The sequence below is a fragment of the Pagrus major genome, chromosome 11 (assembly GCF_040436345.1).
Source record: "Pagrus major chromosome 11, Pma_NU_1.0".
In the NCBI taxonomy this organism is placed as follows: domain Eukaryota; kingdom Metazoa; phylum Chordata; class Actinopteri; order Spariformes; family Sparidae; genus Pagrus; species Pagrus major.
In genome coordinates, this window is record NC_133225.1 from 7,048,614 (window position 1) to 7,064,441 (window position 15,828).

Genomic DNA, 15,828 nt, shown 5'->3' on the forward strand with positions numbered 1-15,828 from the left:
TATTAAAGAGGTCATATTATGCAAATGTTCAGGTTCATACTTTTATTGGGGGTCTTAGTAGAATAGGTTTACATACTTTAATCTTCAAAAAACACATTCTTTTTCTCATATGGTGCATTGCTGCAGCACCCTGTTTCACACCGTCTTGAACACTCTGTTTTAGCTACAGAGTGAGACATCTCGCCTCTGTTCAATCTTTGGTGAGAATTGCACATGCCCATTACTTAACGGGCCAATCAGAGGCAAGGTAGTGTGATCTAAAATAACGCCACTACAGCAGTAGCAACTGTACGTCTGCTGACTGACTGGAGTGACACGAGGAATAACAACCTCAATAACAAGCTCTTGTAGTGGACGTAACTTTGACTGTCGGAGTTGCCCCAAAGGATCACATTGCAGCCTTTAGACACCAAAACTTGTAAACAGAGGGCCCAGGTTTAAAAATAAAGCAACTCCCCTTGAAGAAACTCATTAGTAAGTTGGTGTTTTTCCACCATGATCCTCCAGAACAGATTCTCCTGGAGGGAGGGAACACCAGAGATGTTTTTTTAATGATGATGTTCCTGCAATTTGTCACCTGTCCAATAAAATCTTAGTTAAATCAACAAAACCAAAGAGTTATGACACACGAGGAGGCTGGAGATTGGCGTGATGGATGTAGCTGTGGCTAGCATGCAGCGTTGGCACGAGCGTATCAGCAGGGTCACGCTGAGAAGCATCAGCGTTAGGTGCAATAATATGAGTGGACATGTCAGCCGATAGCCACGCAGCTGGTGAATGAGCGGGTGACTGTGAAGCATGAATGAAACCGCTAATGCAAACGTGGCGTCGGTGCACCGCCACAACCTACAATATGCTTCTGCTTACAACAGATTTTGACTCGCACAACATGTTCATATCGACGACTTCACTGAAAGTCACTCACTGTATAATTTACTGCAAATCGTCTCAACAGTTCGAGTGTATTTTTTCCATCGGGGCAACATCTGTATCTGATAACCACAAGCTCCTAAAGACCATCCTGTGGAGGAGATAAAAATGGTAACTAATTTAAATTTTGAGACTGCAGAATGAATGTACTCCCTTCCTCTGATTTGTGTTTAGGCAGCCTAAAGGGTGCTGTTGTTTGTTGTCAGATATGTAAGACCTCATGAGACTGAGAGAGGTTTTGTTCTCAGCACCAGTGAGTAAATGAGGCCCAGTGGGAGGATGAGACTGTCGTGTCATCTTCGGCTCGCAGAGTGCACACTTTCATACTCGAGACGTGGTTACTGTGTGCCAGTCAAACATCGTCTACGTCAACTTAACACCAGGATATCTGCTGGGAATACAGGAATAGCACTCAGAGATGCCTGCCCCGTGCAGGAGGGGGGGGCTTTTCATCACTCCTTAAGACAGCTAAGAGTTCCCAGTGGAATTTAAAAGTGTACTATATATGTTTTACAAACCATGCGTTTGATAATTTCACTCTCTGCGTCCTCCCACACGACATATTACAAAGCCTTCCACTAAGTGATTTCATTCCTTTCACCACCTTGTAGCAGACTACTTGTCTGCACTATTATCTTATGATAGCAGAGTCGCAGGTGAGCTATTTTGGTGAAGCGAAGGGATGGAGGCTCAAGAGAAAACCTTTTTTCTGTGCGATTACTGAGGGGTGTTCAGTCAGAAGTTATTCCCTCAGGAACGATCGCTGGTTCTGTGACAAACACTGGGTCTCAGACGAGCTGAGAGAAAACTTTTCAGATGAAATTGTCCTTTTAGTTCAGTTTAGAGAATCATTCAAGCACAACAATCCCAGAATACAGCAGTCAGATTTAGAGTTTTAAGTAGATGCATGTTGTAATCTTATAGGTCTCGTGTCGGGTACTCGGCACGCTGTCCTAACAATAACTATATATGAACCGTTCTTTTAAATAGATATGGTCCATGATCAGATACACTTATTAAAACCAATAGCTATCATAGATCATTATAAGACATTGATATATCAATAACTGAGGAAACTTAAAACATTAAGCTACTGAAGCCAAGATAAGACTAAAATTGAAAACTGTGAATTTGTAATAAGTAAAAGTATTTTGTAATCCACTATTATGATCAGATTTATTTAATTTTTTTTTACACAATGCAGGTTATTAATTTGCCTGATTTAAAACCAAAACAACGAGCTGAAAGAAGCTAAAGCGCTCTGTAGAGCCGAGGGAAACTGTTGAGTCGAACTGTTGAAAATTCTCAGTGTGTTCACCCTCTACAAGTGACCAATTTCACTTCACACACCGTCTCCTGGTCCACAGTTAAAATAAAAATATCGACTGTTGCAGCTTTAAAATGTACGATGTTTTAACTAAGCTGTACATGAAACAGTTACTGCTAATCAGGATTTTAGATACAGTGTACGAAGCTCTTTTCCAGCTTCGGATCTCAAAGGGTTCCACGTGCACAATGCCAAAAGTTAACAAAAAACGAGGCCGACTGTAACAAACTGATGTCTCTTTGGCAAGTGTGCACATGACTGAAGCCTCAACAGTGCAGCCTTCCGTCATATATAAACCAAACAGAGGAGGGAGAACAACACGTGAGGAAAGAGACGCCATTATACATTTTGTTTTACCGCACTTTTATACTTCGAAAGGGAACAAAATATTCCATTCACAGATGGATGATACGAATTCTGACTATGAGTGACGTCACAGTGTACTTATTCTAGTAGGAGGTCAGAATCTTTGGAGTGCCAAGTTGTCTGGGACACATCATCACATCGTAGAGTATATAATGGTGTGATTAAAACAGGAATTGCACGGCTGGAGGGTTCACTTCAGTGTCAGCATTTCCGCACATTGCAACGCAGCTGATCGCAATAAATCAAAAGTTCTTCATCCACAATTAGCTTCGCCTGATTCAGGCGTATTGACTCAATGAAAGCACTTGAAGTCCCATTTTTATTTTAAGCACCCTGTTCGAGTGACGAGCAGACTGATTCTGCTGCACAGAGGGTTTATATTCCTGTAGGGTCACATCCCACTATTGTGTAACAACAAAAAATGCAGCATTGTTCCAGCACAGAAGAAAACTCAGCATGTTGTGTAGAGACTACACTAGTATTTCTAGCTGAGTTTCTCCTTACTTTGTGGGTAGCTGGAGCCCGAGGCTATTAAGAGGCTGACTTATTAACTAGGCCCTCCGATATAAATCTGGGGGAGAACATCTGTAGTATGAGTTTTTTAAGGGTAACACTTCCTCCGGGCAGAAGGTGGATAATGTTAAAGTGTCAAAACGGATGGGTGTTTTAGCACATGATGGATCCGTCTTCCAGCTGACTCATACCGCGCCTGCAGAATAAATGTGTAACAACACCGCTGGGAGGATCTACTTTACACTTTAAGGTGCTTTATGTTTCCTGGACAGGTGCTTCTTGAAAAAGTGAAGTGAGACTCACATCTGATGGAGTGAGACCTAATAAAACACACACACACATATTGCATTCTGTTCCCAGAGCGCGCTTGTGTTGTGTAACATGAACGTCTGGTCGAGTTGGAGTTTTAAAATAACAACAGAATAGAAAAAGGACACAGAGCCATCTTAATTTACAAGCTAAAAATAAAAGGAGAGGAGCGAGTAAAGACAGAAATATATTAATAATCTCATTTCCTAGACAACAAGCTCTGCAGCTCGCCCACACACACTATAACGGGCCAAAATACCTTGTGTGACTCTGGCTGTTTGAAATCACGCGCAAAACACCTTTATCTCCTCCGTTTCTCTGAGGAGAAGTGCTGCTTTGGTCTGTAAGGAGTATGACTGAGCCTTCGTCATTGTCTTTTACATTCATTTACTACTGGGAACACCTTTAAATCCAGGCCTGAGAAACAGAAGTGAAAGGCTTGATGGCTGTTGAAAGTCTTCGTTTGGTTTGCATTAAACGGTTTCATTATTTGCGGTGGCACTGAGGCTCAAAACACAACATTTAGTAAAACCAACAATATTTTGTTAAAATGCAGTATTTAGAAAAAACGTAACATTTCAGAAAACGCAACATTTTGAAAAACGCAACGTTTCCTAAAACGCAAAAACATTTCACAAAACAGAACATCATGACGTGTCATCGGGTTTTGTGAAATGTTGTGTTTTGACCCTCAAGGCCACTGTAATTATTAGTCATATAAATATAATATCCTACAAAATAATGTATTTTCAAATCAAAAATACATAAACAATCCGTAATGAGCCACTTTACAGCTGCCCCAGTCCTGCACACAAAGTCAACGAGCTCATTAAAACTCAGCGAGTAAACAAACAAAAACTATATCTACAATAGAGCTCGATCAATAAACCCGACAGTCTGGTAGATTGGACGATATTTGTTCATTGCAGATGTATCATATTGTGCAGACTGTATGTCGGCAGGTGAGTGACAAGAAATCTCATCTGGTGGTGATACAACTGTCACATCTGTCCTGTAGACTACAGCCAGCAGCTGGTTAGCTTAGCTTAGCATTCAGTAAACAACATGGAAACAACTCACTTTCAAGTAATGTTGAGAAAACTCTTTGTTTTGATGTATTTGCAGCTTGTTTCTTTGTGTGATATTTCATGTTGTTTGTTTTAAATCTGTTGTTTGCTCTTTTATGTGAAACTTGTTATGCTGCTGTCTCGGTTCTTGTAAAAGAGAATCTGAATCTCAACAGGAACATTCCTGGTAAAAAAAAGGTTTTAAAAAAAAAATCACAAATCACATCTAATGGTTCGACAGGTTGAACTTCATGTTCACTTCTACGGATGAATGAAAGCTGCAGAAACAAACCAGTTACTGGGCGTCAAGGTGTTGTTCTGGTAAATCACCAAAAAGTCTTTGGTTCTGCTTTTAAACTACTTTTGATAAAGTCACACCCAACGGGAGAAAACTTCACCCAAGTAAAGAATAATCTGGTTCACTGGGACGTATTTGGAACAGAGCTGTGTATCACATCGAAAAAGCATCCAGCTAAAAAGTCAGTGAGATGAACTTGATCTTAAGCCAACTTCTCTCCTCTCTGCTCCTCTTTTCACCACTTCACACCCTGCCTGTGTCAGAGGACGAGACACTGCAGCACACACCACAGTCACAGGTGAACATCAGCCCAGTAGACACATCTCTAAATTTTGATTTGTTTCATTGAAACAGAAGCAGCCTGAAATAAGGTCACATTTCAAAATAAGAGCGGGGAGTAATGGCTGCGATCCAGGAAACATCGATCAACACTCAATAATCACGGCGGGCTGTGAAGAGTGGGACTGGACTGCAGAGAAGTCGTGGAGACACAAGTTTCCTGCTCCTCTGGACCACGTGTGGAGAGAGTTACACGACTAACAGGAGCCTGTTGAAGTGTATGAAAAGAGACAGGACGTGCACTGCACTGCAGATCTAATCTGTTTCCCACTCCTCTTAAAGCACAACTCTAAACTGAGCACCGGCACTGATTTACTAAATGTAGGCTCTGATCCTATTAACAGATTAAAAGTTACTGCTAAGAATAACACACACATGACCCTGCATGTCTGCACATACACACAGATATATACCTGGCAAAGCAACCAATCAGCAACTTGGGCAGGAGGCATCTCAGTGAGGCTGACGGTTTAGTCACTATGAGTACGAGGAAGGTTTAAGGAGTTTACTTCTACAAATACACTAAAAAAACCAACATTTTACATTCACCCGGAATAAATCGTGTTCGGTCAATCTTTACTTTTTCTCAACGTCTGCCCAAAGCTGTGACCTCTCACAGCGTGCTACCGTGAGGCCTCAGCCATCGCACAGGACAGATGTCTTTCCAATCGAGCGGTACAACAGATGAGTGACAGTTCTCATCTTCAGTCAGACATCACTATGAAGCCTTCGGTGATCTGAGTGGACACTGGACACGCCACTCACCACACTGTCATTTGCGTTTGCTTCAGAGTTCAAACTAGAGTGGCACGGCAGCTGGGTCTGGATACGTCACATTTTTCGCCACCAACTATTCATCGCGAGCAAAAAACAAAAAGCATGATGATAGTGTAATAACTCCATAAACGAATGTGCGCCTCACTTACAAGATCAACATGTTTTGAATGGTTTTTGAAGCATTACTGAGTTGATTGGTCAGAAATGTGTAGGCTCAGGAGGTTCTCATTAGACTTGAATGTTATGAAAACTGAGCTTGTAAGATAAAGTCTGGCTTTGTGAGGGTACACACACAGTGTTTAGAGCCATGACAAAGAAAGCAATAAGAAAAGAATGAATCAGGGTTTTAAGGCTGTAAGAAACATCATTTATGATGACTGAAGCTGGAGCTGCTACAGGTCAAGTAACCCAGAGGGGATCAGGACATCATCTTCAAGTATTTCAAGAGCTTCTGCCATGGTTTGGGTTTTTGGTTTAGTGATTTCCTGTTTTATTTTTGGTAGATTTATCCTCGCGTGTCATGTTTTACTTACTTTTAGCTGTTTTTGTGTTTCTTCCCACCTTTCTGATTGCCCTGTTAGTTTCACCTGTGTCTCTTCAGTCGTTCCTCCCTTGCGTGTTTCAGTCTCTCTTTGTCAGTTCGTCTGTTTCCCCACGTCAGTCCTGTTCTGTTCCCGTGTCTCCCGTGTTTCTCGTCTGTTCCCCGGTCCTGTCTCCCTGTCCTGTTTTATCTGCTTTTGCTGCCTGAGTCCTCGTGTTACATTGGTTTGTTCTTTGTTTTTTGGTTTGCACTTAGTTAAGTTCTGCTTGTTGCTAGCCTTTCTCACCTGCCTTTTGTTTTTGGACTTTTATGGACTACAGCTGTAGTTGCATTAAAACTCGCTTGTTGTTCTGTCACCTGTCTGCCTCTGAGTGCATTGTGTTTGGGTCCCTTTTTGATTAAGTGTGCTGGCTTCATGGTAATTGTCAAAGTACATTTTTGTCCCACTTCCATGTGCCTCTCAAAGTATCTTAATAGCTTAAAATATGAATGTTTTGCTTATTTTCTTTTTTAGAATGAAATGACTTAAGTATTTGGAAATGAGGGATAAATGTGATGCATGTGAAGTTTCTTTGTATTCCAATGAGGGATTCTTCCCAAACACGCTGGTTCAGTTGAAACCTTGAGATGCTCCAGTGAGCAAAATGTGAGAAGAAGCTACAAATGTCCAGAGCCCTCTGGACAGGAAACTGGATTACAGCTCAGACAGAATGGAGGCAGAGCCACGTTGTTCAGGCCCACAGGAGGTCCACACTGTATACTCCACATAATGCCTCGTGGACAGGATGCAGTCCTGTCATCTGTATATCATGTGTGAATCATCCTTAGCACGTTCTCTAGGGCCGGTGGTAGTGTGCAATTTCTGGATGTGTTCGATTCCTCCAGCAGGGAAGAAGGAGATGAATTTTCCCTCTGTCCCATCTGCATGCCTCGAACCATTAACACAGACAGTCTGATCTGATAGCCACTGAAAATGCTTTCATAAAGCAGAGCTATGCAGACGGCAACTCTCAAGTTAAAAGCGGGTGTGGTTTCTTCCAGGGAAATTAGGTTTGGTCCATTAAGTGCTGAGGCTTATTTAACGGATTATAGATTTTCAAAGCTGGCGAGATTGAAACAAATTATACGCACGTCTCTATTTACTTGGATTCAAAGGCTTATATTAAAAAATGTTAAAAAGTCTGAATGGAAAAGACTAAATTTGTGCTTTCACAATAAAAGCTGCATCGATTATTAGGGTTGGTGAATTATTAATGACCAGCGTAAGAACAGTGAAGCTGGCCAGTGGGTGTATTCCAGAGGTTTTCCAAGTCTAACACTGCGAGGCCTTTAGACAATATTAAGAAAACTCTCCTCCAACAGCCCCCACTAATTGCCTAATTGGTACCATCGAGTATGCTGAATTAGCTGTTATCAGTTCCTGTTTGCTGAGTGCTCATTGTTGTACAGACAGCCATCACTGGGTTACTTTGATAATGAAGGAAACTTAAAAATGTGATGATTCTCAGGCAAGTTCTGCAGTTAAAAGGAGATTTTTTCTTCCTTTTTAAAACAGATTTATGGACGTTTATTTACAACTGGCATTGGAGATCATGATATCCATGTTGATCCCCCTTCAACTCTTGGGTGCACCCTGGGAAGGCGAGCACAGTTTGGAAACCTCTGCTGTTTTCATTTATTTTACCAACTTACTCAACTTAAAAATGCAGATTAATTGTACCAAAAATTATCTTAATATTCATGGAGGATCTCAACAAAACAAACTGATCCTTTTACCTCAAGTAAATAAACATGTTCTGTGTTTTCTTCTTATTATCGCACTATTTAACACGACAAACTTAATTTATCCAATTACAAACGATGTCAGTGGAAGCGAGTGTTCAGCGTCTCTGTGGTTCTCACGAAAGCGCCCTCGCTCTGCTGCTGTGTAGAGATGCATTAAGATGCACCACGGGTACATTTCATCACACATACTTGTCAGGACAGCATGTCAGCGGCTACTTCCTCTTGGTAGCATGTGGCAGGGCATCAAGCTCTGTCAGCACTTCAGACCAATGATAGATGGCATACAGGCATTAAACCGTAGAGCCCGTGGTGTGCCAACCCCCAGCACACACACACATACATGCACACGGACACACACACATCTGAAGGCCTGGCTTGTTTTTGTTTTTTTTATATCTGAGAGGAGACGACACGGCAGCAGAACTTACTGACCTCATCTTCTAACAGGACCATTAGGGCATCTGCTGCAGTCACCCAGCCGGTGAACCAGGATGTAAAACCACACAACGAGCCATAATCTGATACAGCAGATGACCAAACCACTCTCGGCATTACAGCAGAGCCTCCATAAACCGCTTTCTGTTTACAAACTGGACTGGAGCTGTTCAGGATGTTGTACAGATTATTCTTTGTTGACAATGTTGTTCTAGATTTGAAACCACTTTCTAATAACTCGACTTTTTATAAAGCGTTTGAATGTATTATGAATTGGTTGCCAGGTTGTGAAGATTCATTTCGATACCCGATTTGATTCTCACTTTTGGACAAGGCAGCAGTCGTTATGGGTCGGTACTAATGGCTTTATTTATGGTCAATAAGTCATTTACCAATAATTAACACATCGCTTAGAGGCTATTGATAAGAGACAGTTCAGGGTTGCCAAGTTAGTTGGAGCTAAAGGCTTTTATTAACAACTTATTCACGTACATTCACAGCTGCTGTCTGGATGGTTTATTGTGAGAAACCTACGATTTATTAATTTATCACCAACATTTACAAAATAAGATTTCTCCAAATTAGGCAAATACCAGCTAAGGTGATTTTTTTTACAATCTGGCAACCCGATCCTTCTTCTTAATAATAGAGTATAACTGGTTTATAAAGCATTAGTAAATGATTAATAAAGTAATAAAGTAATGTCAACTTATAACAGTTTATCAATGAGTGATTCTGATGCACATTTTAGTACGAGGCGACACTTTTCATGAATTAAAGGTGCAGTATGTAGATTTAGGGAATAAATTGTAATCTTCACTGACTGATTCTTTTGTTATGCTTAAACAAACTAAATAAACAAACTCTTTGTTTTCATGGCTGAATAAACAAACTGACTTAAAGGACAACACAATTTAATATTGTTTTACTTTTGCACAAATTGTATATTGTCATTTTGTTGCTCTGTTCTGTACATGTGACATCTATCGCAAGTCTGTCCGTCCTGGGAGAGGGATCCCTCCTCTGTGGCTCTTCCTGAGGTTTCTTCCAGGAAAAAAACCTCAGGAGCTCGATTTGATTTGTTTTACTTTGTTTATATGTGGCGGACCCTGCCACCTCTCTAGCTTCAACCATATCTTCCTCCGAGAACAGCTTGTTTATTCAGTGATGGAAAAAACAAACATTTCTGTTTTCATTAATATTGAAAATATTCAAATTCTGAGTTTGAATTTCTTCTCCAAAACTGTATAGCGCCCCTTTAATGGCAAATTTAAAAAATACACAAATAAGAGAAACAGTCCACTATCACCACACATGACTCAAAAACAATGACAGAGGATTTAAACAGCACTCACCATATTGACTTCTGACACCATGTCTATGCTCGCCACGTCTATACTCATGCCAACAGCAACCGGTGCACCTTACAAAAAACACACACACACACACAATAAAGTTACACATGGACCAAAACTAACACAGGAAACATTTCGGGGACGCTTTAGAGTGAAACACACCGCATTTAAAAAGATAAAGGTTACAGAACAAACCTCCAAAGTCCGGACGGAGACGGATGTCGTAGCCCTTCAACAGTTTGTCCACCGTCTCCTTCACGTACGACATGTTCCCCGGCTCGTTGACGCTGAAAGACACAACACAACAAGGATGAGGACACTTTTGTGGAGGACGGACGGACGCCATCGCTTCGCCAGGACCGCTCACCTCTGGGCGCAGCACATCACGGCCACGACCAGCGGCAGTGACAGGGTATCCACGAGCCCCGCTCCCCGCGCGCCCCGCATATCCCCCTCTGCGTGCCGGTGCGTTCAATGGTCCGACTTTAACGACTGAACGAAGACGCCGCGGTGAGGCTCGTTAAATCAGGTGAGACTTCCTCCACATGGTGTCTGTGAAGGCGGAGGCGCGGTGACTTCTGAGCCTCGCACGGGCTGCTCCTCACCTCCATCCTCCTCCTCCTCCTCCTCCTCCGGGCGGCGGGGTCCAGCTTCTCCTCCGCCGGGTTAGCTCACCGTCAGATATCCGTCCTCGCACTTCCACAGGTCCGCTGTCCGGTGATTGTCTCTCCCCCACCCCCAGGTTTGAAAACAAGCCCTCACAGAGCCACAGCCTCACTGTTGAGTTTTACAGTGTGAGACCTGGATGTCCACCTGATACACTTGTCCTCGGCAGGGAGGCTCAGACAGGGCAGGAGTTCATCCATGTGGACATGCAGCTGCGTAAGAGAGGATGGCTCTGAAAGCTCCAGGCTGCAACACTGTGTGTGTGTGTGTGTGTGTGTGTGTGTGTGTGTGTGTGTGTGTGTGTGTGTGTGTCTGTGTGAGCCACAAACACACCTAACAGAGATGCACTCAAGCACTAGAGCCTCTGGTTGTCTGTCATGCACAGTTACATTACTTTATATTACATTACATATGTGAGTAGTTCAGGTCCCTGGTCAGAAATCCCACTTAAATCACCACTAAGATCAGGCTTTTTTTGTGCAATGGGAATGTGTAAACTCTGCAGCAGACCCAGGGGGTTTTTATCACCTCGGCTCGGCTCTGGTCCAAACGTAAGACCCGGTTGAACACGCTAATGATGATGCATTATCAACATTGGGTTTTGGCCCGTAAATGAAGAAGGAGTTTGGGGCGCAGTCTGTTTAAGGATGTTTTATTACTGGACACAGTGTTGGAGGTGGAGCCCCGTTCATTCCTATGAAAGCTGCTCAGTTGTGTTATGAAGCCAAAAAAGCTCGACTTCCCGGTGATGAAAATACCTGGATCGACGACCGGGCCGGCTAACTTCCAGTTCTGGGGATAAGATAATTTAATGGTGCGGCTCTTCTAGGCTTTCCAACTGTTATTGGACCGAATGGCTCAAATTATGATAGTGAAACGAGTCATTTTGCGGGGGTTGTGACACCATCGTTTTATAGACGCTTCTTTCAAAATGGGTCTATTGTTGTTGTTATTGTTATTGTCTCTTCCGTTACAACTTCTGGCTTCTGGCACATTTGTGACGTGAAACGTGACGTCAGTGGCATCCAACAAGTTTTTCGACGGGAGAAGGCGAGGAAAGTGGTCGAGTTCAACTGATCGGGGCATTTCTCTTGTTGAAAAAACTGAATAAATCTGTAAGAGATTTTTGTGGCCCTGGTAGTCAGCTGGACAACAAGAAGGAGGGAGATCGGTGGACCCAGGCCCACAGCCGATAGCCTGTTCTCAGCTCTCCTTGGGTCTCCACACACCCCTGGGTGCCCTGGTAGACCTCTGGACAACCAAAGGGAGGGAGGGAGGTCAGTGGGCCATGATGAATTTACTGTTTTTATCTTTAATGCAATATTTTACTGAATTTTTAGAACAAGGTATTTACTCTTTCACACCACAAATGAGACAAGGATTAGCTAGCTAGCGTGCTATTTCCTAACTGTACGTTCAGTGGTTTGTCAGGCGTTAATGGGTTGCGTCTGCTTTTTCAGCGACAGAGCTGGTACAGTGGATTGCGAGCTGTAGTTTTCCAGGTAAACACACCGACCTCTTCCACTGTCAGAGCTGCGGTGTCTCTGCTTGGCAGCCACCCGCCCTGCAGACACCCTGCATGTCCGCTCTGCCTAACAAGCCCAGAGACACTCTGGCAGGAAAGAGCTGCTCTGGAGGATGAGTGACCCCAAGAGTAGTAGCGGCGGTGGACCGCGAAGTAGGCTGAAGAGGCCGGTGTGTTTACTGGGATTAAGCGGATTATGTACCAGGGCCCACAAACATACAGGAATGAATAACCATGCAGGGAGGGGCCCATAGGGTCCAGAATTTTGTGCTACGCCCCTGGATGTACGCTATAGATCGAGAAATCATCTGACTACTACTATTCAAATGTTTTCAGGGTTGAACAATGGCAAATATCTGTAGAACGGGAATATGGGTTTTGGAAGGACACATACAGTGCCTATATTAAAAATATCTCCACAAAATATCTCCTGTTGTCTACAGAGTTGCTTGTATCTAATCCTGATAACTTTGAGAGTTTATTCTTGATTCTTGGCAGCAAAGGTAAGAACGAGCCTTTGGATCCGGTGTTCAATACTCTTGTGTAACTCATTTTAAGTTATTCATGTAAAGATTTCCAAATGCTTTCTGTATACATTCTCTCTCAGCTCTTTTTTTCCTGTTTGCTACAGTATTTGCTGTAGTGGAAGAAGTTCAATATTACTGCGGGGAATGAGAGTGAGCCTGAACTGGACTCTTCCCAACACATTTCTCCTTCCATTTCTTCAGGAGATAGAGGGCAGCTCTTTCTCTGCATTTCAGAATTAACGCTCACTTCAGAGCGATTCTTACCTCGTGTCATAGATGGCGAACAGCTTCTTGTTCCCATCGACAGCATTCCTGTAAATAAAAAAAGGAGGATTAACCGTCTGTGTTGTGTTGTGCAGACTTTGACTTAGATGTGTCTGAATCCAGTTGTGAATCCACCCTGTCAGGAGATACAGGCAGGAGGCTTTCACCTCGAGTCGCAACTCTTCGCACTTGATCGTATCTTTTTAAACTTTAAAAAGAAATCCACCTCAAAACTGACTCCGCTGGAAGTGAGTTGACCCTAATCGTGGTGGAGATAAATGCACAATGATGAAATGTGGAGCTCTATTTGTGCTGCTGGCAGACGTGTGTGACATATTGTCTCCATAGACCATTAACCACAAAAATCAGGACTCTGTTTTTTCCAGGTTTGTGGCCCATTTAAGTCAGGAGGACTACAATAGACTGCACTATCAAAGGTGAGGAAATAGATGGAGTTTATATAAAGTCGTTTCACAAAAAGGGAAACCCAACACTGGTGATACACCGTTTTCTCCTTGTCAGTACTGAGTCTTACACCTAAAATCAGGTTATCTGCAAATAACGATATCCAGTTGCGATGTAAATTAATACAAGGCTTTTTTCTGCATGTTTTAGTTACTGTGACTGGGAAATGGACAGATATAATACAGTTAAGCTAAAGAGTTCATTTTACAGCTCGTCACATCATGTAACAAACACAGCTCACGCAGTACGAGCTCACCAAACTGGTCCGAACATCGGTTGGCCGATATTGCCGTATCGCAGATATATTGGTATCGACTTATACATTATCCGATATGAAAACAGTTTTTTGCAAGATTATAATGCAGAAAAGACGTGAAGTCTCCAGGGAAGTTTATTGTTTCAATGCACTGATGTCATTTTAGTGAGAAAGTCTGTTAAATTGTAAAATACATGCCTACGTTACATCTCCTAAGGGGCCATGGCCCCCCCGATACAATCAATGGCCACCCCACTGCCCGCCCCTGTTGCGAGTGCCTCCCCTCCCCTAGTGAGTTGCATAATATGCTTCTGACATTCAACATTAGCTTCTATTTATTTACACTAAATCAATAATAAACGCCGCCCCCGGCTTTCGGTGGCCACCCCGAGATCTTCAGTGGCCCCCCTTGGCTCCCACTACACAGAAATTCTAGGGGCGCCCCTGTCACAAGCGTTTGCACAAAATGTGTGTATATGGACTGAAGAAAGGATATAAAACACTTCATAGCCTCATCGCTGTGACGTACCCTATCAAGTATTGTTTCTTACCTTTAACAGACACACTTTGATATTTTGTGGCTGTAGTTTTGCTGATTAATCATCAGATTAAAGCTTTAGTGGGTCTGTTGTTGTGGAGACCCCTCTCATGGTTGTAACTGTTACTACTCATACATTCTCCTTTATATTCCTTCCTCTCTCTCTCTCCCTTCCTCTCTGTGTCACCCTCCCTCCCCTATCTGTCTCCACCATCTCTTTCCTCCACCTCCTCCTCTTCCTCCTCCTCCTCCTCCACCACACTGGCCGTACGTCCTCCTGCCTCTCTGTCCGCACTGCTCACACTCACTCGTCTCGTCTTTGTATTGCATTTATTTTAAAGTCTTATTTGCATTGTGCACTTCGCCTTTCCGGACCACCACTATTGGATTTTTTGTGTGCAAAGCTTGCTGTGTTTGCCGGCGGCTCCTCCTCGGAGACCAAACTAAAAAAAAAAAAAAAAGGATGGTCAGTCAGCAGAAGTGTTGGGGAGCCTTTATTTCTTCGGTGCCAGCCTTTTAATCGCTCTGGGGGGGCTGGAAGAAAAGAAACCTCGCTGACAGTGAAATTAGTCCACATCTTCATCCCCCCTCTCTCTCCCTCTTCCTCTGTGTCTCGGATGGAGGAGACGCTTCTGCACAATTGATGCCAGATACTGAACGCTGCGATCTGCGTGGAGAAGTTTGACTGCGCATCGTCTTGTGTGGTAAGCTTTTGGGCAACTGCGGCTCCACCACCACCACCACCGCCGGCGCCTGGTTTGTCACAGGCCAGCGTGTACAGTACGAGATGTTAGTGGGATGTGTGGGTACGGGAGGAGAACGGGGTTTACAGTAGAGAGGAGCTGTGGATGCCGGGGGGAGGTTTTTTCACAGTCGGTCGGGCTGGGAGTGAGTCGTGAATGAAGAGGGGATGCGGTGCAGGCAGGGTGCGCACACTCACAGCCACACTGAGGGGGTTTTACCAGCTGCAGGAGGTGCAGGCAGGATTGTTGCGGGGTTTATTGTATTTGGATGTGGGATGATGTGTGTGTGTGTGGATGCATCTACTGTTGGAGGCGTTTCACACCTTCAGGTATCCAGTGGTGGAGGATTGCAGCCCAGCTCAGCCTGTCAGAAGTCATCAACTTCTCTAGACAGCCTTGATTTTAGGGAAATTAAAGCTCAGCAGTGAGCTGGGTGGAAGATTTGAACGTTCAAGAAAGAGGAACTTTGCATTATCATCTCTCTTCAAACATCTGCAGCTCCTCCAGATGTTGTCCTGTACTGTTCAGAGAGGCTGGAGATTGCTGCATTGGCTGTTGTGATACTGTCAGCTCATCAGTGTGTGTGTTCGCCTCTGTGAAAACATTTGTGCAACTGATGAAGATTTATCAGCGAGGGGTCAGATGTTACTGTAAAAGCTGCTTGCATCAGACTATGAGAGATACACGCCTTATTTGATATTTTATTATAGTTTCCACTGTGAAACTGCTCGGACGAGGCAGGTTGAACAATGAATAATTCTGTTAATACTGTTTTTCATTTGTGATAGAAGCCGGAGTGCTT

At 43.4% G+C, this 15,828-nt stretch overlaps 1 protein-coding gene across 2 annotated transcripts in view; it reads right to left on the minus strand.

Annotated features, from left to right (window-relative positions):
* gabrb3 (gamma-aminobutyric acid type A receptor subunit beta3) overlaps nt 1–15,828 on the minus strand; it is a 41,675-nt gene that overhangs the window by 13,564 nt on the left and 12,283 nt on the right. For both annotated transcript variants that reach the window (XM_073477187.1, XM_073477186.1), the window contains exons 2-4: nt 13,025–13,072; nt 10,238–10,329; nt 10,043–10,110 (exon numbers count right to left, since the gene is read on the minus strand). In XM_073477187.1, the coding sequence (XP_073333288.1) occupies nt 10,043–10,110; nt 10,238–10,329; nt 13,025–13,072 (208 nt within the window). The remainder of the gene's footprint in view (nt 1–10,042; nt 10,111–10,237; nt 10,330–13,024; nt 13,073–15,828) is intronic.